The sequence below is a fragment of the Marmota monax genome, unplaced genomic scaffold (genome assembly GCF_021218885.2).
Source record: "Marmota monax isolate L192 unplaced genomic scaffold, Marmota_monax_Labrador192_F-V1.1 WCK01_AAM20220418_F8-fsc00211, whole genome shotgun sequence".
NCBI classification, from domain to species: domain Eukaryota; kingdom Metazoa; phylum Chordata; class Mammalia; order Rodentia; family Sciuridae; genus Marmota; species Marmota monax.
The window spans coordinates 1,619,004-1,646,288 of record NW_026694080.1 but is presented as its reverse complement, the minus strand read 5'-3'; the positions used below and the strand labels follow the sequence as shown (position 1 = coordinate 1,646,288).

General features: G+C 42.6%; 1 protein-coding gene across 1 annotated transcript in view; it reads right to left on the bottom strand.

Annotated features, from left to right (window-relative positions):
• Nucleotides 1-1,024: 1,024 nt before the first annotated feature.
• Nucleotides 1,025-27,285, bottom strand: part of Nudt3 (nudix hydrolase 3) — a 109,483-nt gene continuing 83,222 nt past the window's right edge. Inside the window, exons 3-5 of the mRNA XM_046464390.2 lie at nucleotides 14,192-14,236; nucleotides 12,954-13,038; nucleotides 1,025-9,423 (exon numbers count right to left, since the gene is read on the bottom strand). Coding sequence (XP_046320346.1) covers nucleotides 9,245-9,423; nucleotides 12,954-13,038; nucleotides 14,192-14,236 — 309 coding nt within the window. The 3' untranslated portion in view covers nucleotides 1,025-9,244. The remainder of the gene's footprint in view (nucleotides 9,424-12,953; nucleotides 13,039-14,191; nucleotides 14,237-27,285) is intronic.

Genomic DNA, 27,285 nt, shown 5'->3' with positions numbered 1-27,285 from the left:
AATATATCTTTTTAGTTGGACGTGGACACAATGCCTTTATTTTCATGTGGGACTGAGGATTGAACCCAGGGCCTCACATGTACCAGGCAAGCACTCTACCACTGAGCCACACCCCCAGCCCCCCCCCCCTTTAAAAACATTTTTAAGTTGTAGATGGACACAATATCTTTTATTTATTTTTATGTGGTGCTGAGGATGGAACACAGTACCTCACATGTGAAAAACAAGGCCCTACCACTGAGCCCCAACCCCAGCCCCAACCCCTCTTTATTGAGACAGGGTTTTGCTAAGATGCTGAGATTGGCCTCAAACTTGGCCTCAGCCTCCTGAGTGGCTGGGATTACAGGCATAAGCCACTGTGCCCATCTGTACTATTGACCCCATTGTACTATTTTTCATTATACTTCAAAGTGGTTTTCTTCCTGTCTGGGGCTCAGAGGGACAGCTCACTTACTCGCTCACAATATCGTCTGCCTGTGTCCTCTGCCTACAAGCCTTACCTGCTGTGTATCTTCAAAAAGTGGTACTTGTTAGCCAGGTGCAGTGGTGCACGCCTGTAATCCCATCAGTTAGGGAGGCTGAGACAAGAGGATCACAAGTTCAAAGCCAGCCTCAGCAACTTAGAGAGGCCCTAAGCAACTCAGTGAGACCCTGTCTCTAAAAGAAATATAAAAAAGGGCTGGGGATGTGGCTCAGTGGCAAAGCACCCCGGATTCAATCCCCACTAACAAAAGGTGGGGGCACTTGTCCTTTACTCCACCCCTACACAGGAAAGCTGCTTCTTGCTGTCTCCCTCATCCAGGATGAAGCCTAGCTCTTTCCACTTCCTGCTGACAGGCCCTCCCCAGCCCCAGGCAGCAGTGCTGGCTGACGCTGGCTTGTCCACTGTGTTCTTCAGTTTTCCACAGCTACCCTTGACCTCTGGGGCAATTGTCAAGAACCCCAGAGAAGCAGGGGGTGACATTTAAAGACTGATATGAAGGACTCGTGGTAAATCCTTTAGAGAAGAGACCGGATGCTAACAGAGTGTGAAATACTGGCTTTTATTGGTTGGCACAGGATTACAGCCCATGTCCCATGCCCGCCCTCCCCCATGGCTCACATGGAAGGAACCGGTGGACACAGGGAAGGGCGGCACTCACAGGCTCCAGCGTTTGTTTTTACAAAAAGGAGTGGGATTCGGAGTGGAGGGTGCGGGGAGTACCAGAGCTCTCCCTAGACTTCAGGGGAGGCTTGGTCCCTGTTGCAGGTGCCACATAGGGAGGTATGTTAGTGAAGCAGGGGAGGGCCACACACAGCTGTCCTGCTATGGGGGAGGGGGATGGCATCTGCCACGCACCTGTCTAGGGCTATTTCGGGGTCCGGCCAGCGTCCCTTTCTTCTCTGCTCCCCTCTCCTCCACAGTGACAGCGCGGCTGGCTGCACTGTGGGGGAGGAGACAGGAGGGAAGTGAACAGGAAACTTCACCGTCTCGAGGCCAGTTTCCATCCCCCCAGAGAGCACTGCTGTCCTCAGGAGCGCTGGGCAGACACTGTGGAGGAGGCCAGGCCTGTGGTGGCCATGTGCAGGTGGGAAAGTGCTCTCCATGCAGTGCCAAGCAAGGTTGTTTGGGGGACAGGAAGGAGGAAAAAAAAGAAAAAAACCCACAGGCCGGGCAGCTCATCAGTCCCAAAATGCATCTGGATCAGGGCAAGGGCAGCAGCACCCCAAACCCCCATTTCATCTCTCGCACCAGGTGCCGAGGTTCAGTGGCCACACTACCCTGTCCTTCCCTGAACTGGCTGCTCCTTGGACTCCCCAGTCCTGTTCCACTCCTCTAGGGTCATTCCTGCCCCCAGGACTCAGCCTGCTGGTCGTTCCACTTTCTACAACCATGAAACAGCCTGAGCGGGTGGCCCCTGGCGCTGCGTCTCAGTCCCAGAGACACTGGTGGACTTGGCCGTTTATACCTCAACCAAAATGCCTGAGCACCAGGGAAAGGGACAAGACAGACTTGTGTCTTTTGTGAAAAGTTGAACTCAATATATCTCAGCATCTCTGCCTCGATCCCATGGGTTCCGGGGAGAGGAGGCCACATCTGGACAGCAAGCCTGCGAGGCGGGAAGCGCATCTAGTGCTTCAATGGAATGGTCCCGGACCCTGACCTTTCTGATGCTGAGTGAGGTGCTTGTGGTGAGGAAACCCCTTAGGAGAACCTCTGACCCCACAGCTGTGGTCACACAGAGCTGGGGCCTTGTCGCTCAAAGCCTGTCCCTTACCAAAGTCATGGGACAGGATGGAAGGCAAGGTCCTTGAAATAAAAGCTAGGCTGGCAAAAGCAGGTATAAAGATGCCACTCCCAAGCTTCCACTTCACTCTCTCGGACAGGATAAGTGACACTTACTCATTTTACAATAGTCCCCCAACATCCCCAAACGTGCTGGCACATGGCCAACCAGCAGACATCTTTCTTGAAGTGCACAAACTGAAATTTTACTTATTTTAACTACCAATCTTTTCTTTGATTACAAACCAGCTTGAAATTTTTCAGACATAAAACAGTGAAACAACAGAACAGATTTGGCATTTATAAAACCGTTCCACATATTTCTTTTATGGTAGAGTGATATTTTATGATAGATATTTTATGATAATTTCCGAACTACCGAAGCCAAGCTAAGCCACGCCTCTTGCACCTGCACCTTGAGCCACACATCCAGTCTGTTCAGAGGTGGAAGGCTGAGGCTACGTGAAACAGTGGCGGCAAGTCACATTTCTGAAGGGAGAGTCCCTTTGGAAAACTCTTGAGCAAAAATGCTCCTAGCCACAAGAGAGGAAGTTTCTGTTTGGAAGCTGTGGTTTATTCAGATGCCTGTCATTCCCCTTGGACCGCCTTCAAATTCTCAGGATACAAGCCTCTTGCTCCCTGAGAAAGGTCTCTAAGTCCTCCCTGCATCCAGTGCTCTTCAAGACCCCCGACCCTGACCTAGCCCTGGCTTGGGGAGGCTCTATGTGGAGTAGCAGCCCTGTGCCATCCTGGGTCTTGACAATCTGCATTACTGCAGAACTGCATAACCCAAACTAGATGTCCTTCGGATTATTTTACCTACACATTTTCTCCATGACAAAGGGAGGATAAGGATCAAGGCTCAGGGCTGGGGTTGTGGCTCAGTGGTAGAGCCCTCGTTCCTAGGTAAACATTTTCAATTCAGCTTGGAGAGAGGCCCAAACCAGGATTACTTCCTGAAGGCATTTATAGGCAATCTCACTGGCAAAATGACTTCCCACTGGTGAGCTCCTTCACCCCGCACCATGGGCTGAGGGGCCCCCACTGGGACTGAAGCATCTTCATTGGTTTCTAGGGGTTATGAAGATTTTCATCTAAGTTTTCAAGCCTGAAACAGCTGTTGTACTATTTTTCAGTAGATTGTTGGGATGTTCTCTGCACAGTCCTCCCACAGACGATGAGCGATTTAGCAGGTAATTTATTCCAGACCAGAATGACAAGATGACAACGCGGCTGTTTCCACATCCTTTAACGCACCACGTCCAGGGTTTTAAATGTCTTTTCTGCTGTTGCCTGATAAGAAGTCAAGTGTTTGCTTTACATTCCCAGTTTTGAACACTAAGGAGACCTGAGTGACTGGACACCGCCTGCTGGAGAAATAAGCAGTGACACTCTTGTCACCTTCCAGGTACTGATCTTGGTTTTTTGGCCAAAGCATTTACTTCTTCAGCAGAGCCCCTCTGGCCTGCTGAATTCCAAGTCACTGCTTCTTTTGAGCTCCCTGGCAGAGGACAGTCCCATTCTCTAACACAAGCTCAGGCTCAATGGCCATAACTGTAAGGTGTGTTCCACACAAGAACCTCTTACTTCAAAAGCTTCATGTCAAAATCAGGTGATTGCTAGCCTCACTCAAGGAGTACAGCTAAAACCAACATAAAGTAATCTTCCTTTTGTTTTCTTACTTTTTGTAGTACTAGGGATTGAAAGCAGGGCCTCAGCATGCTAGGCAAGTGCTCTACTGCTGAACTACATCCCCAGCCTTTTTCACTGTTAAGTTTCAGACAGGGTCTGACTAAGCTGTCCAATCTGAGCTCAAACTTGTGATCCTCCTCCCTCAGCCTCCTGAGTGGCTCATTTTTTCTTTTTCTTTTGGTACCAGGGATTGAACCCAGGGGCTCTTATTTACTGAGCCATATCCCCAGCCCTTTTTATTTTTTTATTTTGAGGCAGGGGCTTGCTAAATTGCTGAGACTGACCTCAAACTTGCAATCCTCAGCCTTAGCCCCCTCAGCTGCTGGAATTACAGGTGTGCGCCACCATGGCTGGCTTCATTTATTAACTTTTAAAGGGAGTAAGACAATTTATATGATAATCTGAAGGTGAGAAGCATCATTTTCTCAGATGCCCTGATTAGGCTTCCTGCAGGGTTATTAGCTTATTAGCAAAACACAAGAGACTTTCTGGGGCTCATACAAACACTGGTCAAAATGGGATGCAGCCCTGTCAGAGGCAGGGATGGAAGGCCGTCAGGCCCATGGGGATTCCTCCTCCACCTCAGTGCCCCCAGGACCACAGTCACTCAGATCAACTTCGTGCATGGACTGCAGCATCTTTTACAGCTTGTAAATAATGCTCCCTGGGGCTGGGGATGTGGCTCAAGCGATAGCGCGCTCGCCTGGCGTGTGTGCGGCCCGGGTTCGATCCTCAGCACCACATACAAACAAAGATGTTGTGTCCGCCGATAACTAAAAAATAAATATTAAAATTCTCTCTCTCTCTCTCTAAGAAATTCTTTTAAAAAAAAAAAAAATAATAATGCTCCCTAATTTGCAATATTTTTACCTTAAAATCTCAAATGTCTCACTGGTTTGGATGACACCTAGAGTGACATGGAAAATACAGCCCTCCTGGACAGGGAAGTTCCCATCACAAAGTTCATCCCAGAGCTCAGAATTCGACTCTAGGGAGCTCTCTCGCCTACTCCAAATGAGGCAGGTGCCCTGGTAGGCGGCTGCATGGCCTCCAGGAGACAGGTCCTGCCCAGTAGGGCTCCAAATTGATGCCACCTCAATGGGGCAGTCTGAACTGCAAAGCCTCATGTCTGACCTCTTCCAGTCCTTAAAAGTAAGTACTAGAGGGCTGGGGATGTGGCTCAAGCGGTAGCGCGCTCGCCTGGCATTCGTGCGGCCCCGGGTTCGATCCTCAGCACCACAAACAAAGATGTTGTGTCCGCCGAAAACTAAAAAATAAATATTAAAATTCATTCTCTCTCTCTCTCTTTAAAGTACTAGAAAAGCCACTTTGTATTGCTCAGTCACCATGAAGCAATTTCCCCTCCCCCATAGCTGCAAAAGCTGACCGCCCTTCTGAAATGCAGGTGGGACAGGCCGGAGCTCTACTAACAGTGACAGCCAACTCCCATTTCTCTTACAGCCAAATGTCATATCACTGTGGAGAAGAGACTTCTCCAGATATTTCTTCCAATTCCGAATCAATTTCATTTGATTCAAATCAAAACAGAGGGGCTTAGAAATATGCTTCAGAAATATTAAAATCATATAGTTTTGGCAAAAATCGCATGTGGTTATTAAACCTTTCTTCTGAAGGAGAAGCATAAATGTGGCTCAGACTAAACTATTTTAAAAGTTGATGAAGAGGAGACTCCACCGAAGATGGCCGTACTGCATTGGATGGAAATGAGAAATACGCGAAGTTCAGCTGGCAAAACGCATACCCAGATCGAAAGACTGAGTACATTTCTGTTAGGGAGGCTTAGGAGGGGCCTCCAACAAGCACTGTCTGTGGAGAAGAAAAAGGGGAAGGAAAAAGGGGAGGAGTGGTTTTGCCCAGAACTTTTTTTTTCTTTTAAGTAAAAGCCTTAGGGACTTTACATGGGCCGACTCCTAACATCAAAACAGAATTTTTGCCCTGAAGAACTTGTCATGTAGCAACACATTTACAAAACTGCTGCACAACACCCCCAGAGGGTAGTGAGTGACCTACTCTGCTCCCCAGAGGCCACAGGAAGCAAGGCCTCGGTGCCCCCTGTTCCATGGGGCTGGACAGGCAATGCAGAGGGCAAAGCTCCCTGGGCCTTCTGTGGCCTCAGAGGGAGTGAGACTCCCTCACCCTTTGATCCCGTTAGATGGTCCAGCCCAGGCTCAGCAGTGAGGGAGGCCTCTCCACCAGAGCAGACGGGTGGTGGACACGTGTGAAAACCAAACCCATCAACCCACTAACTGTTCTATCCTGTCATATTTGCTGTTTTATGGCTGCATTTCTTTATTGTGCTGGGGATGGAGGCCCGGGTGTGAGTGTGCTGGGCGAGCGCTCTAGCACTGAGCTACGTCCCTGGCCCTTTTTATTTTATTGTTATTTTTTGGATACAGGAGCTCCCTAAGTTGCCTAGGCTTGCCTCAAACTTGAAATCCTCCTGTCTCTGCCTCTGGAGTGGTGGGATCACAGGCCAGGCTGCTGTGTGCGGGCTGCACTGCTTCTACAGAGAACCTCACATGGTTGACTCCCAAAAGCACCCCCCCCACACACACATACTCACACACAGAATTTTGTCCTGGTTCACAAAGATCACATGACCTCACTGGTGTTTCCCAATGGCTACAATTTATGAAGTAAAGAAATAATAATAATAATAATAAATTCCATTGCTGTGTTTTTTATCGAGCGTGGTGGCCCTGATGGTCGCTCCAGCAGCAGTCCGCCTCTCCGTGTGATTTACTATGAGCCAGAGACTCTGTACTGGCCATAAATATTCAGAACCTGTTTCCATCAAGCCTGCATGAGCCTAGCACTGGTAGAAATAACAGCAAATCAATGCCAACAAAATATTCTGTGTGTAGGACAGTTTTTGAACCTCCTTTTGTTTCTTTTTCCTTTTTTTGGAGAGATAAAGGATGTTGCGACCATGGCTCTAACCAACCTATCAGAAAAGGACTCCAAATATTTATCAGTAAAAACAGCCAGTGTTCATGGTGCCAGGGAGGGGAAAACACCAGCCTTGCTGTCAGAATCCAGTGCAGCAGGAAATAGCACCACTTCAACAATTGTGGAGTGGACAAAGCCTCCCTTTGTCAGTCACAAAAGCCTCAGCACTCTCCCTCTCCAGCTGACTGCATTATAGGACCCATTCATGTCACTGAAAAGTACTTGTTGGCACAGTGCACCTTCTTGATCCAGAGACAACAATCAAAACAGAACTTTTCAGGGTGGTATCTCTTTACACCAGCCATGCTGAAACATTTTCAGATCATTGAAAAATGCAAACTATTATTACCAATGAGGTTCCTTTTTCAGGAGATCTATTTTCCTGTAAAGCACTTTCAATCTGTATCAAAAAGGTAGAATTTTTCTGCAAGAATGTGTCTTTTTGATTCTACTTAGTGCTTAGTTAAATCTATTTTATCTTCCTCTTTTACTTATTTGGATAGAACTTTAGAATGCTCTGAGTCAGGCAATAAGAATCAGTGTTTACTTTTGGGCAGGACCTGTGAACAGCAAGTGGGCTTTTGGACATAAATTTCAAGGTGCTGTGTCTGTCCACTGGGACCCTGTCTGGCATACAATTCTTTCCCCAGAGGTAAGATGGCACCCCAGGAAAACTGCCAGCACTACTTTCTGTCTCTGTGGGTCAAGCCTGGGAAAAAGAATGCAAAACTAATGTCCACAGAAATGCTGAAGGCTAAATGACACAGGCCTACCAGAGGGACACATTTCTTTGAGTGGCAGGGAAGAGCAAAAGCTTTAAGGAGTTTGATGAATTATTAGAATTTTTAAATAAACAGATCTACAATTTTAATTTCACATGTTGGCTACCATCTCCTGTCCTAAGCCAGGGACTAATCCCAACCCACCCCACTCCCATCCCTGATTCTCAAGACCCTTCATGAGACCCTCTCACTTCCCAACAAAACAATACAACTGGCAAAGGAAGCCAGCAAGAACCTGTATCCACACACCAAGACCACCCGCAGCAAGCCAACGCATCACACGGCCAGGCTGGGGCTGACGCATGGCCTAGTGCTGCTCTTGCAGCAGATGGACCTTTCACATCCTGGCAGGGAGCAGGGTGCTCCTGCTGTAGCCAGAGGCTCCACCACATCACAGGACAAGTACACATACTTTCCTCTGGGTACCTTTCAGGACCTCAACAAGGTTACCATGTGTGGAGACAGGACTGAGCAGGGCCGCACTTGCAAAGTTCAGTTGTGGCTGCTCCAAGAGCCCAGGATGATGCCCATTCAGCGCGGTGTGAGGCCCACACAGCGAGAAGAGAGGCTGTTGTGGGCAGGACGTAGCACCGCGGAAAGATCCCCAGCTGGCAGGGCAGAAGCAGGGCTTGATGCTCCAGTTTTCAAGATCGTAATCCCAAGAATCCAGTTCAAAACCTACTGTTGACATGTAGGCCAGAATGCAATTGCTACCATTGTTTCTCTGGGTCTAGGCTGAGGCCATTTGCTCCTGGACTGGTAATTAAAAAAAAGGTTTCTTCCTTAGCATGGAGACGCAGCTTGAAGAGAAGACCGTGAGTCCTGGGAGCGCTATGAAGGTGGCCGAATTCCTCCTGCACCTAGGGAATGACAGTTCCAACTGGGGAATGGAGAGAGGGCAGGGAAATGTACCTAGCCCCTAGCATCAAAAATAAAATGTCAATTAACTATTAGGGTCTCCACACCAGAAACATCCCTAAATCAAAACCCCAAAACCTTGAAAAATTCAATGGTTAAATTCTTTCCAAAAGTCATTTATTTACATATTATATGTCCAGTATATAATGTGTAGATAAATGCAGCCTGCAGTGAAAGTGACCGACCTACTGGACTGAACAGCACATTATAGGACAAATTCTTGAAAAGTTTCATCTCACATTGGTATATTTTAATAAAAAAATTAAAAATCAAAGAAAATGTCTGGCCAGGGCTGGGATGAGACAGGAACACTTCAGAACCCCAAGTGGAGAAAGCTCTTTGCCCCCCTTCAGAGAGTGCCGGGTGTGGAGGGGAGGGACAGGTCATGCACAAAGGTACTTACGATCACACACCCAGCCCCCACCCCCTCAATAAAAAGAAGGAAAAGCCCCATCACTTAACACCAAACAGCAACGTCACCAGCACCCCTGCTCTGCTGCCCATCATGCCACATTGAAAGAGGAGGCCTGTGAGGAGAGGTGAGAAGAGCCGGGGGAGGGGGAGGTCTGCGCTTCAGTCTAGTTTCCACTTTCCATCTCTTACAGGAAGTCTTCAGTCATCTGATGCCTGACATGGAGCTCTGAGCAGAAACCGAGTACGTGGTGGCCACGACCGGGGTGCCGTTGTTGGTGGAGTAGCCTTGCCTCAACGTCTCAAAGTACGACGCCTGCACGGGTTTGTGATACTGAAGCACTTTTATGGCTTCTTCTATTTTAAACCATTCCCTCTTCCTTCCTGTGGAGAGAAATAAGTACAAGAGGGAAGCAACCAGGAGGCTTATGAACCTAGAACTTCTGAGAAAATGAAGAAGAAAACATTAAAGCAATGCTTCTCAACACTTTTGAAATGTGTATTTTATAAAATTTCCCCCTCTTTTCTTTCTTTTTTTTTTTTTTGTACCAGGATTGGACCCAGGGTCGCTTAACCACTGAGCCACATCCTCAGCCCTTGTTTGTATTTTATTTAGAGACAGGGTCTTGCTGAGTTGCTAAGTGCCTTGCTAAATTGCTGAGGCTGGCTTTGAACTTGCGATCCTTCTGCCTCAGCCTCCCGAGTTGCTGGGATTACAGGCATGCGCTGCGGTGCCCAGCTTTATTTTCTTTTCTTACAAAAGAAAAGGAAGCATATTTTATATGCTCCAAATAGTATACAAATGCTTACTGCAGAAAACAGGTACATAATTAAACCTGAGACTAAGAGTGACCATGCCACATGACCTCCAGTGTGCTTCTCTAGGCCCTGGGACTCCCCCTAGCTTGGGTGAAAGGTCCAGTAGTATTTCTACCTTCTGAAAAATTAACATGAGTATCAGCCGGCAGAATACTAGGATTGCTGGCCTATAATCAGTTATTTAATCAAAGACTTAAGTGGTATATCTACTTAATGGGAAATATAAAAGAAGCCAGGCATGGGGGAGCATGCCTCTAATCCCAGCTGCTCAGGGGGCTGAGGTTGGGGGGGCTGTGGTTGGGAGGCTGAGGGGGACTGCAAGTTTGAGAGCAGCCTGAGCAATTTAGTGAGACTGTTTCAAAAAAAGGGAAGGGGTCTGGATGTAGCTCTGTGACAGAGCACCTGCCTGGAGGGTTCGAGGCTCTGGGTCCAATCCATAGCACTAAAAACAAAACAAAACGACAAACAGCAGAACCCAACTCAACACAAGCATTATTATCTTCACAGTCTTTCTTAAATTTTTTTCTTTTGTGGTGCTGGGGACTGAGCCCAGGGCCTTATGCATACTAGGCAAGATACTGTTCTGTGTATGACTTTTAAACTATCAACTGAGGTGGTTAATGGTTGAATCTTTTACCTCTAACGGAAAGTATATTCTGGAAAAGTGTAATATTAGTTTCTGCTATAAACTGGCAGATGGATAAAATTCACCTGCCCAAATCCTTCCCTCTACTGTCAACATGCCTTGTCCCCATGCCCCCTCACCGTTAGTCTGGGTGGTCTGTAGCCCTTCAGTTCTTAATGGCTTTGTATCTCTTAACAGTGCAAGAAACTCATGTCAAAAGGTTCAGTGTGGACTGCTGAAAACTAACTCCTGGACTCCAGTGCTGGGGCCTGAGAACGAGACAGAGGTGAGTGCGCTGCGGCCCCGTCCTCAGCACTCTGTCAGGCAGCAGTTGCACACTTGTGATACTAATTTTTAAGGTGCTCTTGCTCTATTAATGTCCAAAAAAACCCTTTTACACCCACTTATGAGAACTGGTCCTAATGTGAGGGCTGGTCCAAAATGTGAGGAGTAAGTTTGTACTCTTTCCTTTGGATGATCTTAAATGTACATCTCAATGCAGACAAATGAAGGTGCATTTATCTGATGGAATGTTACACAGGTGTTCCCCTGGCTGTGAATCCTAGCAGCAGACCACAGGAAGGTGCTTATGGAATAGTGTTGGTGAAGAGCAGAGCAGGGTGTGAACGCATGTGCGCGGCACACACAAACACACAAACACACTAACTACAGCCACATTAAAATAGGAGGCTGAAATAAAATCTGAAGTGAGATGCAGGGCTTCACCTAAGTAACTGAGAAAGATGAAGAACAGGCAGCAGTGCGTGCTGAGACAGACACTGCAACTGACCCCTATGAGTGACACTGAGGGTTGGAACAGCCTTTCTGGAGAGCAGTTTCAATACACACCATGAACCCTTCAAAGTGTGGATGCTTTACTGAGGTAGTCCTTAGGCTATGGGTCTTTCCCTGGAAGGTTAAAATAGAAAAAAACAAGGCTAAAGATCTTTTTCCTTTTTTTTTTTTTAAATATTTATTTTTTAGTTTTCGGCGGACACAACATCTTTGTTTGTATGTGCTGCTGAGGATTGAACCCGGGCCGCATGCATGCCAGGCGAGCGCGCTACCGCTTGAGCCACTCTTTTTCCTTTTTATTTATTTTCTTGCTACTGGGGATTGAACCCAGGGGCACTTAACCACTGAGCCACATCCTCAGCCTCCTGGGCCACTGGGTTCACAGGTGTGCACCACCACTCCCAGCTCTAAAGATCTTTTTCTAATCATAGCATTATTTATGATAACTAAATTACAGACTGTTGATGGTCAATAATAGAGAATTAGTTAAATGTGATGTCATGCAGCCATTAAATGTCATATTTTTTAAATGATATCTCAGTCTCCCAAGTAGCTGGGGTTACAGGTATGTGCCACTGTGCCCAGCAATTTTTTTCAAATTGATGTTTTAAAATCTTTTATTGTTTTTCTCTTATAAATAAAAGTAATAAAATAGCTGGGAGCAAATCAAAGAAAATGGCTCCCTACAAGGAAGCTGGGTAGTATGAATAAAGCTAAACACTGTCCTCACTACTTTGCATCTATGGAGTGACTCTTTGGGGACAGTTGTATACCACCCAACAGTCTTTTCCAACAATACAAACTTTTTTCCCCCTAACACTGGGAATCCAACCCGGGCCTTTAGCTTGCTGTGTAATCACTCTACCACGGAACTGTATCCTCAGCATAAGTGAGCACCATGAGAAATAAGAAGGTCCTGCTCTCACTTCTGGTCCCCATGGCCAGCAGCAGGCCTCAGTCAGTATCTGCTCAGGAGATACAGATGCATAACCCTTTTGGGGAGGATACAATTTGATTTAAGAAATACCTCTACACTGGGTTCGATCCTCAGCACCACATAAAAATAAAATAAAGATCTTGGGCTGGGGTTGTGGTTCAGCTCGCCTTGCACGTGCGAGACCCTGGGTTCGATCCTCAGCACCATATAAAAATAAATAAGTGAAATAAAGGTATTGTGTCCAACTACAACTAAAAAAAAAATCTTAAAAAAAAAAAAAAAAAAAAAAAAAAGAAATACCTCTAATATGTATGGGCCATGTTTCTACTTGTTGACCCTATACCTGATTTTAGCACGTTTTAATTTTATTTTAAAATTCTGTTTTTTTTTTTCAGCTTGCTTTTAGACAATGCAAAATAATAACTTTCTCAAGTTCAAAATATATGTGCTTATTTTATTAAACACACTCTTTTATGCCAGGCATGGTGGTGCACACCTATAATCCCAGCAAGTAGAGAGGCTGAGGCCAGAGCATCTCAAGTTCAGGTAAGCTTCAGCAATTCTGTGAAGATTCTCAGCAACTTAGCAAGACTGTGTCTCATTAAAAAAAGAAAAGAAAAAGAAAAAAATCACCCTTCTACCATTTATTTTTTTCAACAGGCTCTTTTTTGGTTCTGAGTAATGCCCTAAGGGCAAGTGTCAGTTATGGGGAGCTCTTCCAAGGCAGTCAGGACTTACCAATGTTAACTGAGTCTTCCCAGTCTTCCAGCACTTCTGTGACAACCAGCACATAGACATACGTCCTGTGCTTCCTCTCCTGGTTCTGACAGACAAAAGAGAAGGGTAGAGGGAGAGTTTTTCCTTGGAGAGCGAGATCGCGGAAACACACTCTTATGCACACGTCCAGAGAACTTAGACATAAAGATTCCTTTCACTTTTTCCCATCCTACAATCATGGCCTATTTAAAACAAGTTATACCTGAGTTTTGGTCTATGTTAAGACTTTACACTCACTTTTCCCTCTCTTCCCTTAACTGCAACTTCAAAGGAATGTTGAGACCTCTCAAGAAAAAGGACCATGAGCCAGGCGTGGTACACCCCTGTAATCCCAGCTACTCGGGATGCTGAGCAAGTCTGAGGCCTGCCTCAGCAATTTAGCAAGACTTCGAGGTAGACCCTCAAAATAAAAAAGGAAGAGGGCTGGGGATGTGGCTCAGTGGTTAAGTGCCCCAGGTTCAATACCCAGTACAAAAAAACCCCCAAACAAACAAAAACCATGTAAATGTAACTAAATACAACGCCAGAAAAGAGACTATGGATGGCAGGAACGCCAAAGAGGTCTCAGCTTTGGTGGCCCCATCAGATTGGCTGAGTATGGCAAGCCTCCCCTTTTCCTATGAACTCTGTTCCTCTCTATTCCCATGACATCTCAGGTCCTTCACCTTCTTTCACATACCACAGCCAATTTTCTTGTGTTTCCCTCCTGTATTACAGACACCTAACTCCTATTTTTCTTGTTTTCTCTACACTTATCTCTCCTCCCTCCCACCTTAGGAGAAGAGGAAGAAAGGTAGGTATGGGATAAATAATGCCTAAAATTATTTTAGCTTTTTGGATGAAGACATTAAAGGATTTAAAAAGAAAGAATGGTGCCTGGTTCCGTGGCGCATGCCTGTAATCCCAGCAGCTCAGGAAGCTGAGACAAGAGAATCACAAGTTCAAAGCCAGCCTCAGCAAAAGCAAGGTGCTAAGCAACTCCGTGAGACCCTGTCTCTAAAAGAAATACAAAATAGGGCTGGGGATGTGGCTCAGTGGTTGAGTGCCCTTGAGTTCAATCCCCAGTATCAAAAAAGAAAGAAAGGATGCTATTCTCTGCTGTGCTTTGTTTGAAAATTCAGGAAAGCATAGCTCTTTCCCAGATTAGGAATATGTGGTTATTAATATACCATTTGTACCAAAGAGGTCAAGAGACTTACCTCAAAAATTCCAACTAATCTTCCCAATGTCCCTTTTACTCCAGCCTGAAAAAGGAAAAAGAAAAATTAACACAGACATTTTTACGTTGCTGGTCTCACTGAGTCTTTTTGAGCAGTCTAATAAAAACCAAAAGGACATGCTGGCAGAGACTCCAGGGCTGAGTAGGCTACCCCAAGGTTTCCTACATGTTACATCTAGACTGGTCACACCAGGGTACATTCCGGAGAAGAGGAGTTCCTGTTCCTCTCATCTCTCCTGGTCTCTCTCCCCACTAAATGCTGGCCAAACAAGTAAGATGATTAACCAAGTCAATGAAACTATATAAAAATACAGTGAGGTATTCGCTACTTATTCTTTATGTAACACACATACACTGAATGCCTGAGCTAAGCCAGAGCAGTGTTGTGCCAGAGGTGCACAGAGAACAGGCCGGGCACGACCCTCGAGAGCAAGACCCTCGCTCGGCTGGCTTGTTTGTGGCTCTCTATATACAATATACCAGAAGATAATGCAGGAACCCCCAGGACCTCAGCAAAGCCCAAGCCAACAGACACATAAACATGGTAATCCTAGTGTAGGGTATTGGGCCAGACATGTACTGAGTGATGTGACCAAGAGTGACAGGAAGAGGGACAACCTCAGAGATTATACCTTCCTAAAATATAATTTCCATCTTCCACCAGCCCTTTCAAATTTTAGATTTATGTCTTTCTTCCTCATTCACTCTCTCTCCCTCATCCCCATGCCTTTTTTTAAAATTTAGGATTTTTTAAAATACCTTTGTATTTATTCTTATGTGGTGCTGAGGATCGAATCCAGTGTCTCACATGTGCTAGGCGAGCACTCTACCGCTGAGCCCCAGCCCCAGCCCATCATCCCTATGCCTTTTAACTTCACTTTGATATAGGGTCTAGCCAAGTTGCTAAGGCTGGTCTTGAACTTGTGATTCTCCTATCTCCCTCCTAGGCTAGATTTGTTTCTTTCTGATGCACTGCATGTAGATTTTTTTTTTGGGGGGGGTAATGGGGACTGAACCTAGTTCAGGACAATTTACCACTGAATTAGAACCCCAGTCCTGTGCTGGGGTTGTGGCTCAGTGGTAGAGCACTCGCCTAGCATATATGAAACACTGGGTTCAACCTTCAGCACCACAGAAAAGTAAAATAAAGGTATTGTGTCTATCTACAGCTAAAAAAAAAAAAAAAAAAAAAAGAACCGAAGTCCTTTTTTATTTTTTATTCTGAAACAGGATCTCATTAAGTTGCTGAGGCAGGCCTTGAACTTGCAATCCTCTTGTCTCAGCCTCAGCTGGGATTACAGGTGTATACCACTGTGCCTGGTGACAGGTGAATTTTTCATGAGTATTTTTGAGATAGATAAAAAAACATGTCCCCAGAACAGATGAATTTTTCAGTCTGTTCTAATTCACTAATTTTCTGTTCAACTGTTTTCATTCCAACCTATTTCCATCATGTATACTTTTGTTTCCATGAAGTTACACACATATACTCTCTCTCTTGAGGTGCTAGGAAATTGAACCTAGAGCATCCTAGGCAAGTGTTTATATCTTGCAGTATTGGGGATTGAGCCCAGAGGCACTCTAACACTGAGCTACATCCATAGTACTTTTAATTTTATTTAAAAATATTTGTTTAGTTGTAGATGAATACAATACCTTTATTTTATTTTTCTGTGGTGCTAAGGATCAAACCCAGTGCCCACATGTGCTAAGCAAGTGCTCTGCCACTGAGTCACAACCCCAGCCCAGCACTTTTTATTTTACTGAGATAAGGTGTCACTAAGTTACTGAGGTTGGCCTTGAACTTGTGATCCTCCTGCCTCAGGCTCTGAGTTGCTGGGATTGCAGGAGTGTGCCCCTGTGCTAGGTAAGTGTTTATTCTTTTAAAACGTAAGTTATTCCTTCATTTACTAGTTGAATGTCTTGAATATAAATTTAAGTCACAAGTCATGCTACAAAATCCTCCATCTCTGATTAATTCCTCCTGCACTAGCTGAGGCTGCTTTCCCCACACTCTCCAGGGCCAGATCATGGCACGGTCATCTAGGTGATATGGGGCACTGCAGGGAGAGTCAGGGGTCAGAAGGTGGCATGGCTCTGTCCTTTGCTGGGCAGGGCACCTGTGTTCTCTCTCTGCCTAGGCCCAGGTCTTTCTGAACGTCTCAGCTCCTGGTGTCCTTTCATCCCACATCCCATTTCAGGAGGGGCACTTGGACTCTGCTTACTCCATGTGTTCAACCACGTGCCACCCAAGGCCAGACAGGCTTTGTCTTTTCTTCGCTGTTCTGAAATTCTGTTTGTGATTCATAAGTGTTCACCTTCCTTTTGGATAAGACTATTGTCTTTTTGGCAATGTCTTTTTTTTTTTAATATTTATTTTTTAGCTTTAGGTGGACATAATATCTTTATTTCATTTTTAGGTGGTGCTGAGGATCGAACCCAGTGCCTCACACATGCTAGGCCAGTGCGCTACTACTTGAGCCGTATCCCCAGCCCTGGCAATGTTTTTTTAGCTTTTATGTTTATCTCTATTTTCTGGGAGCAGAAGGGACGAGAGGGAAAGGCGAAGAGCCTCTGGAAGCACCTGGGTAATGCTATAACTTGTTTTCCATTTCTACTGCCACTTTTTTTGGGTAATAAATTAAAAATTAAGACAAAAATACTTTTTCTTTTTTTGGGGGGGCGGTACCGAAGAGTGAACCCAGGGGCGCTTCATTACCGAGTCTCACATCCCAGTCCTTTTGGAGACAGGGTTTCACTAAGTTGCGTGGTGTCTCGCTAAGTTGCTAAGGCTGGCCTTGATCTTGTGATCCTCCTGCCTCAGCCTCCTGAGCTGCTGGGATTACAACTGTGCACCACTGTGCCTGGTACAAAAATACCTTCTAAACACAATACTCAATAAGTTTGTACAGAATGAACAAAATTTTAAATACTCTAAAATTCTTAAGAGATATTTAATAACAAAACAATAAAAATGGATTGAAAGGCCTAAACTGGATGACTTACATTTTGACATTAATTTCTGCTAATTTTGTTCCTCTCTTGCCAACATGCCTGCTTTCTCACTATTTTATATCTGTTCCTTATATCCATGCACCCTGGTGGGTTTTAATCTACCTGAATAAAAACATCTACCTTTCTTTTACTTTAATTGCTTGTCTTACATTTTTAGAAATAATTGTTCTTCAAAGCCAGATAAAACTAGCTTTACCTCAGGAATTAGTCAGTGAGGCTGCCTGAAAGAGGCGGCACAGCTGGCAGGCACTGGACTAGAAAGCCCTTCTCATCACCTCTGGATTCAAGCCACCTGTGCTCTGGCCCCAGGTGTCCAGGGCCTGGGCAGAGAGCTGCTGCCACAGCAGGGGCGGGGGGAGGGGATAGGGGCCGGTGAGGAAAGATGGGTTTATAGAGGCCACCTTCCCCTCTCCCTTCTGGAAAGTGGAATATGTTCGCTGTAGCAGCTGCTGCCCACCTAATTTTTTTTTTTTTATAAAGAAGTAAAAAAATTAGAAAAGGAAACAACGTCCAAATTTTAAGGGCACAATCAAGTTATTATTATGACAACTCAATATATTCAAAACTTTTAATAGTAATTTATGCATTCAACACCAATGATTCTTTGTGTCAGAAGCATTTGGGTGAAATATAAAAGCACCTTTCAGAAGTAAAAATAAGTATATTTTTGTAAAATCTACTGTAAATCAAATAATGTTGCCATCTGTATATGAAAATTTCAGTGGCATTTGTTTACCCTTTACTTTCAACTTGTAGAAACTAATAATAGGTTTTTTATAGGGTGGGGCTCTGAATTGAACCCAGGGCCTCGCACATGCCAGGCAAGTGCTCTACCATGAGGCTACACTCCTAGCCTTCCTTATGACAGTTTTCTTTGTCCTTTAGTCTTTCAGACTTTTAGACTCATACTTAAGGGATTTACTTAGCAGAAATCTATTTAAAGTGATCCTACCACTCAGTCTACAATAAAAAGCAGAGAAATATTCCTACATTTACCGGTTTTCATATTGGGGGATTTGGCAGTTTCCTAAAGGAGAGGTCCCCTTTAGGAAAGAAGATTTCAGGGTCCGGGTTGTGGTTCAGTGATAGAGCGCTTGTCTAGCATGTGTGAGGCACTGGGTTCGATCCCCAGCATCATATGGAAATGAATAAAATAAAGGCATTGTGTCCATCCAGAAATAAAATTTGTATTGTGTGTGTGTGTGTGCATGTGTATGAAAGAAGGTTTCAGAGTAGGAGTGTGGTTCAGAGGAAGGGCTTGTGTCTAGCATGCCTGAACCTCTGGGTCCCCTCCCAGCATGTGGGAGTCAGTGTAGCTATGGCGCTCATCAGGAGCAAGACCCCTTGTGTGCAGGGTCCTCCTAGACAGGGCTCACTTGAATCATTTTACTTTTTCACGATTCTGGACCCTGAGTCCAACTTTTATCTCCTGTTCTTTTTCAAAAGCTGCCATGTGCAACCTGAGAGTGGGTTATTTTTATCTCTCACATGATTCCTACATGCAGGTCAAGATAGGTGTCAGGGTCACGGCTGACAGATATTTGGCTCAGGCATTTGGGGATAAGATTTGATTTAGGGTATGTATAAGTTTGGTCCAGTTAGTCTGCTGGTATGGTCCTGTTTATCTGAAATCATATGAAAGCAGTTAAATTTCAATCTTTATGTTAAAACCCCATAATCCAGAGAAGGGATCTGTATTTAAAAGCTAACAGTGAAAATTCAAAATAATATATTCTATTCGTCATTATTTGATCAAATGGAGGAAGTGCTTTCCCAAACCTCAAACTATAGAGTATGGATTCTAGAATTTTAGATCTAGGTAACAAAAACAATCTCAGCAACTTCCTCCCAAGCTGCTGGGACTATAGGTGTGCGCCACTACACCCAGCCTTTGACAGAGTTTTATACCACCCCTAGGTTCAATCCTCAGTACCAAAAATAAACTCCTGTGTGTTTTTATACTTTTACTACTTAGCTATGTATCCACTATTAACACTATATGGTATATGATACATATAGTTCTAGTTAATTCACTTTAACTGCTAAACAACTATGTTTTATGAAATTACCATGTTTATTAATCCATTTTTTTAGTTCTATCATTAATATGCTTTAAATAAACCTCTTATAGATCTCCTTATCATGTGTGAATTTCTATAAAACCTACATTAAAATTCATATTTCTGAGACACAGGGATAAGAATTCCCAATTTTCCCAGATACTCAGTTGCTCTCTGCAGTATATCAACTACAAAACCAGCCACCATTCTCCACCTCTTCTCACATCTGTGTCCTTTGAAAGGAGATTTTGCAGCTCTTTGTATCAAGAGATAGAATCTACTTACTCACCCCTGATCTAGTCTAATCATGACTTGCTTTGGCCAACAAAATGAGAATGATATACCAGTTCCAAGCCTGGGCCTCGAGAGGCTTTGCACTTTCCGTGATACCTGCACCGGAATTCTGCCACTGGCATGTGAATAGGCTTGAGATAGCCTCTTAAAGCGTGAAAGGCCACGGTGTCTCAGCTGAGCAGCCTACAGCCAGCCAGCCTCCAAACAGAGAGTACAGCCAGTACAGTCAGCAGAGTTGCTTACTTGACCCAGGGCTGGCTGCAGACATCTGAATAGTCCAGCTAACACCAGGAGCTGATCCATGGGCACCTAAGAATTAGTAAATACTTACATTATAAGCCAATGAATTTTGAAATGTTTTGTTATATAGCAAACTGAAACACTCATCAAAATACACATGTAGTGTATGAGCTGCCATCATTTTTTCTACTCCCTTCTGGTACTGGGATTGAACCCAGGCATACTACCACTGAGCCACATTTCCACACATTTCCAACCCTTTTAATTTTATTTTGAGATAGGGGCCTTGCTAAGTTGCTGCAGCTGGCCTTGAAGTTGTGATCCTCCTGCCTCAGCCTCCCAAGTTACTGGGGTTACAGGCATATGCCACCATTCCAATTATTACATTGCTTTTTAATTGAAATTGTGCACCTTAATGTTTAACAAACAGGGGCTGAGGTTGTAGCTCAGTGGTAGAGTATTTGCCTGGCAGGGGTGAGGCCCTGGGTTCAATTCTCAGCACCACATACAAATAAATAAATTAATTAAATAAAGGTCCATCAATAACTAAAAACATATTAAAAAAATGTTCAGCGAACATTCAGATGTTCCCTAATGGTAATTTTACAGTCATATCCTTTTCACACTCCACTACTCAGCTACATACCAAGCCCTGAGAGCTGGATTCCTTGATCTTCAGAAGTAATCTGTCCTGTCTTGATACACATTCTGTGGTAACTATTTTCTGTCACTCTGGTACTGGCACTTGTCTTTGGCCTTTTAAAAAAAATGTTGTGGTATTGGGGATTGAACCCAGGGGTGTTTTACCAATGAGCTATATCCCCACTCCTTTTAATTTTGAGACACGGGTCTCAACTAAGTTGCCAAGGCTGGCCTTGACCTTGCAATCCTTCTGCCTCAACCTCTCAAGTTGCTGGGATTATAGGCCTGTGCCACCATATCCGGTTTAGCCTTATTTTTGATGTACTTGTTGAACGTATTTTATTAGACACAATTGATTTTACTTTTAGTTTTGTGAGTTTAGGATCTTATTTTAAAAACATCCCTATTCCATGGTATGAAGTTAGTCTTCCAATTTTTTTTATAATACTTTTGAGTTTTTTTTTTTTTTTTTGGGGGGGGTACTAAGGATTGAAATCAGAGACACTCAACAATTGAGCTGCATTTCCAGCCCTATTTTGTATTTTATTTAGAAACAGGAACTTGTGATCCTTCTTCCTCAGCCTCCCAAGCTGCTGGGACTATAGGTGTACGCCACTACACCCAGCCTTTGAGAGAGTTTTATACTATGACTCAATTATATTTATTCTCCAGTAGCCAAGGACCTAGAGATTTCAGAATAGAGCCATAGGACATTATTCTTCTTTCCTAACCTAGTTGTTAATTTATGTACTAATAGCACATATTCTTCTTCTTTTTTTTTTTTTGGTGTTAGGGATTAAACCCAGGGGTGCTTTACCACTGAGCTACATCTTCAGAGCTTCCCACCCCTTTTTAAAAAATTTTGAGACAGGGTCTTAACTAAGTTGCTCAAGGCCTCGCTAAGCTGATGAGGCTAGCTTTCAACTTGTGATTCTCCTGCTTTAGCCTCTCAAGTTGCTGGGATTACAGGTGCGTACCACTGTGTCTGGCTTTCTTTTTGTATTAGTCCTCACAGGTTCATCTATTTTATTAAACAAATAATTCTGTTACTTTTGGCTTTGTTGATTCATTTCTATTTTTCCTACGATTTCTGTTCCTTTTCTCCCTGTTTCCATCCTTTTATCCTCTTTGGGCTTACTCCTGTTTTTTTCAGGCCTCTTGAATTGACTGCTTGATATACTTAATGTCTATTTTACTTTCTAATATAATATCTAAGGTACAAAGAACCAACTGAGCTGCATCCCAGAAGTTATGAAAGCAACTGTGTCTGAAAGCTTTTGTAGCTGTTCAGTTACATCTGCTAATTTCTATTATGAATTCTGCTTTCCCTCATGGATTATTTAGAGTATCTTTTTCTTTCCAAACATGTTTCTCTATTAGGTTGGCTTTCTCGTTGATTTCTAATTTTTATTGCACTGTATCAGAGTATATACAGCATATAATGTTGATGCTCTAGATTTTATTTCTTCCCAGTACTGGAGATTAAATCCAGGAGCATTCTAGCATGAGCTACACTCCAATCCCTTTTTTTACTTTTTTGAGACAGGATCTTGCTAAATTGCCCAGGCTGGCCTCGAACCTGACATCTTCCTGCCTAGTTTTCTAAGCAGCTGGAATTAGTTATGTAAGACAGCACTCAGGGGGATGCAATGGAATTTTTAGTACTTCATTACTTTACATAGGATTAGTTTTTATAACCCTTCCATTTGTGCTTAAAAACCTACGTATTCTTCTTCGTTTGGTACAATAGCTCTTGACACACCTAACTTCCTCAGTCTTGTAAATGATGTTATTCAACCACTGGTAGTCTTTTTTTTTTTTTTTTTGGTAATGGGGATTAAACTCAGCAGCACTTAACCACTGAGCCACATACCCAGTCCTATTTTGTATTTTATTTAGAGACAGGGTCTCACTGAGTTGCTGATGCTGGCTTTGAACTTGAGATCCTGTGCCACAGGGATCATAGGTGTGTGCCACTGCGCCCAGATTTCTTTTATGTCCCTCTAATTTCTTCAAATGTTTTTGACTTAAATTCTATTTTCTCTAATATTACAATTACTATCCAAGTTTTCTTTTGGTTACGACTTACCTGATATATCTGTTAATTAACTGTCAACAACTTACATTTACTGTGATTTAACCTGGACACAGTTTTTTAATACTGATCCATGTGAAGTCTCTTCAAGAGGAGAAACAATCTAGTTCTTAAATTTACTTCCAGACTACTTGCATTTGTAAATTTGATGAATTAAGAAGAAGCTGCTAAGTGGCACCTCAGCCAGATTGTCAGACACATCTAAATCCAGCGGCTTCTTGCAGTTTAATAATTGTGGACTTGCTAGAGGCAAGGGCTGTGTGTGATATTTGCTGAAGCCACTGTGAGCTTTATTAGAGTCAATGGAAAGCAGGCTGTGGAGGTGTTTCCTAATGACTAAACATTCTTTCCTGGAATGTGGAGCTGGATGTGGAAAGCAAATACAACTGTTTTGGAAGACTCTTCTGGACTCAATTCGTTTAGCAGAAGGCAATTGGCTCTTATCCCAGTAATTCAACCTCTATTCAGGGTTCCAACAAAAACTAGTTCAAATACAGCAGTATATTCACTAACAGGATAGATTCTAATCTCTACACTTAGCCACTGAATTAACTACTCATCAAGGGGTAGTATTCAATTATGTGTGATAACAGCTAATGTGCATAAAGGACATCATATTTTCTTTTATTCCAGTTTTTAAAATGGTTGAAAGGCAATTTAGGGATAGTTACTTGCACTAAAAATGTTCTAACAGCAAGGTACCTTTAAATTAGGCTCCATTAGTAAGTTTAAGATATCAGTTATTTGACTAAAGAGTGATTCTTTTGTATTTTATTTATTTATTTTTAATAAAAAAAAATCTTTTTTATGTTTTGGGTACTGGGGATTGAACTCCAGGGCAATTGACCATTGAGCCACTTCCCCAAGAGTGATTCTTTTTTAAAAGCCACAAGTGTTCAAGATAAATCCTACATAGAAATGACTGAATTTATAAAAACAAGACCTATTTGCAATCAGGGGATGAGTATCTTATGTCACTATAAGGTATGTCTCTAAGGTAGTGACATAAGATACTATAGTATCTTATGTCACTACCTTAGAGAAACAAAAATACTTCTATCATTACTTCAGAATCAAAAGAAAAGAGGATATGTAATTCTAAAACTTTAAAAAATATGATGGTAGACTGACAATGCATATTATCTCCTCTTTCCAGAACCCCACTAAAATAGGAGAGTAAGAAAGAAAGAAATTCTATCATATAAAATGTTCAATTAAAATCACAAAAGGCCCATAATCCCAGTTACTCAGGAGACCAAGACAGGAGGACTGCAGGCTTGGTGTCAGTGAGACTGTTTCAAAATAAAAATAATAATGGCTGGGATGCAGCTCCATGGCAGAGGGCCTGCCTAGACTACGAGAGGCCCTGGATTCTCCTATAACGAACCAACCAACAAACAGACAGACACAAAAGGCAGACAGAGAAGACAAAATAAAGAACAAAGAACATGGACGGTGACTAGAAAACAGCATCAAACATAGCAGATACTAATTCAGCTATATTAATAATTACCTAAGCAACCATGGATTAAATTCATCAATTAAAAGAGAATGTCAGGGGGCTGGGGTTGTGGCTCAGTGGTAGAGCTCTTGCCTAGCATGCGTGAGGCACTGGGCACTGGGTTCGATCCTCAGCACCACATAAAAATAAGTAAATAAAAAAATAAAGGTATGGTGTCCATCTACAACTAAAAATATTTTGGGAAAAAAAGAGAGAGAGAATGCCAGGGGCTGGGGTTGTGGCTCAGTGGTTGAGCACTTGCTTAACATGTGTGAGGCAATGGATTCAATTCTCACCACTGCATGTAAATAAATAAATAAAATAAAGGTCCACCAACAACTAAAAAAATACATATAACTTAAAAAAAAAAAAGACTGTCAGGGTGGATTAAAAAACAAGACCCACCTATATTCTGTTTATAAGAAACTCATTTTCATTTTTTTTTGAGAGAGAGAGAGAGAGAGAGAGAGAATATTATTTATTTTTTAGTTTTCGGCGGACACAACATCTTTGTTTGTATGTGGTGCTGAGGATCGAACCCGGGCTGCACGCCTGCCAGGCGAGCGCGCTACCGCTTGAGCCACATCCCCAGCCCCAAGAAACTCAATTTAATTATAAAAATACATATACATCAAAAGGAAAGGGATGGAGAAATATATACCATGCTAATACTAGTCAAAAGAAAGCAAGAATAGCTATATTAATTCAGACACAGGAAACTCCAGGGCAAAGAAAGTTATGAGGAATAGAGAGAGGCATTATATAACAACAAAGGAGCCAATTCTCCAAAAAGACATAATAATGCCTTATGTGCATGCACCCGATGATAGACGATCAAAAGATACACGGCGCCAGGCATGGTGGTGTGTGCCTGTAATCCTGGCAAGTTGGGGATTAAATTTAATCAAATTTAAAAGAACAGAAAGCACACAGTGAATGCTCTCAGACCACAATGGAATTAAAATTAAAAATAACAGTTGGAAAATCCAAAAACATTAGGAAATTAAGCAGTCTACTTCTAAATAACACAGCAAAGCAGAAATCAAGAAAAATTTTGAATTAAATGAAAATAAAAATACAACTTATCAAATCGTGAGAATCAGCAAAAGCAGTGCTTAGAGGGAAAGTTATAGTATTAAATACATATGTTAGAAAAGAAGAAAGATCTAAAACAAATAATCTAAGGGTCTAGTGGCACATGCCTATAATTTTAGTTACTTTGGAGGCTGAGGCAGGAGGATTGCAAGGGTTTATTTTATGTCTTTTCTTTTTTGGAACTGGGGATCGAACCCAGGGCTTCACATAAGTAAGGCAAGCACTTTACCACTGAGCTACATTCCAGCCTGGAGAATTGCAATGCAGGCCAGCTTGAGCTACTTAGTAAGACCCTGTCTCAAAATTAAAAAATAAAATAAAAAGGGCTGGGGATATTGCTCAATGGCCCAGTGCAATTGGATTCAACTCCCAGTACCACTCACCAAACAAAACTAAAAAACTTCTACTTTAGGAAACTAGGGGGAAAAAAAAAAAGAGAGCAAAATAAACCCAAAGCAAGCAGAAGAAAAATAATGAAAGCTAGAGCAGTAATCAATGAAATTGAAACAAAATATCAACTAAGATAAGCTGTGGTTCTTTAGAGAATAGACATAATTGATAAGCTGCTAGCCATGCTAATTAAGGAAAAAGAAAAGACACAAATTGCTAGTATCAGAAATAAAAGATGGGATACCACTACAGATCCCATGGACAGCAAATGGAAAATAAAGAAATATTAAGAACAAGTCTGTGCTCACAAATTTGATAACCTAGATGAAACGACCAATTTCATGAAAGACACAATCTGCCAAAACTCATACCAGAAGAAATATAATCTGAAAAAGTCTGTATCTATTACAGAAATTGAGTTTATAATTAATAATCTTTCCAAACAGAAGGTGCCAGATGGGTTCACTGATAAATTCTACCGAAAATTTAAGGAAGGACTTACATCAAGTCTCTACAATTGCCTCTAGAATACAGAAGCAGAAGTAATACTCTCTGGTCACTCAATGAGGCCAGCATTATACTAATACCAAAACGAGACAAAGACTTCACAAGAAAACTAACGACCAATATTATTTTGCAAATCAAATCCAACAATGTATAAGGAAAATCACAGCTATGGCTGAGTGGGATTCATCCCAGGTACGCAAGGCTGGTTCAACATTCAAAAGTGAAATAAAACAATCCATCATATCAAGAGGCTAAATATGAAAATTCACATATCAATAGATGCAGAAAATGATTAAATTAATTAATTTAATTAATTTTAAATAATTTTAATTAATTAGTAACCATTTTAATCATTAATTAAAATTAATTAATCCATGATTTAAAACCCTCAGCAAACTAGAAGAAAGACAATCTACAAAACAAAACCAAAAAAATCCCTATGCTAATATCATACTTAATGGAGAGAAATTAGGTTTCTCACTAGGAATAGGGACAAGGCAAGGATGTTCTCTCTCACCACTCCTTTCCAAAGTCTCACCACTGCTTTTCAACTTCACACTGCAAGTCTTAGGTAATGCAATAAGACAGAAAAAAGAAATAAAGGGTATACATATGGAAAAGGAAGAAATGAAACTATTTTTGTTTAAAGGTGACATAATTGTCATGTTAATAAAACAGAAGTCAACTGTTTTCTTTTATTCCAGAAATGAACAAGTGGAACTTGAAATTAAAAGCAGTATCACTTAATATTAGCACCCCAAAAAGTACATTTAATCTGACAAATTTAAGTACATTTAATCTGACAAAAAATTATGAACCAGATATCTGTATGAAGAAAATGCTGATGAAAGGTATCCAAGAAAAACTGAATAAATGGCAATACTCCATGTGAATGGAAAGAAGACACGACATCAGAAGACGCCAGTTCATCCCAACTTGATCTGTAAATTCAATGCAATCCCAGTTTAATCCCATCAAGTTGTTTTATAAATACTGACAAGTTGATTCTCAAGTTTATAGGGAGGTAAACACTTAGGTAACTCAATGAAGAAGAATAAAGTCAAAGACTGATGTTACCTGACTTCAAGACTTACTGTAAAGCTACAGTAAGCAAGACAGTGTGGTTTGTTCAAAGACACAAGAAATAATGGAACAGAAAGCCCAGAAACAGACCCAAATACACAGAGTCAACTGATCTTTGACAAAGGAGCAAGAGCAATATAAGGGACAAAAAA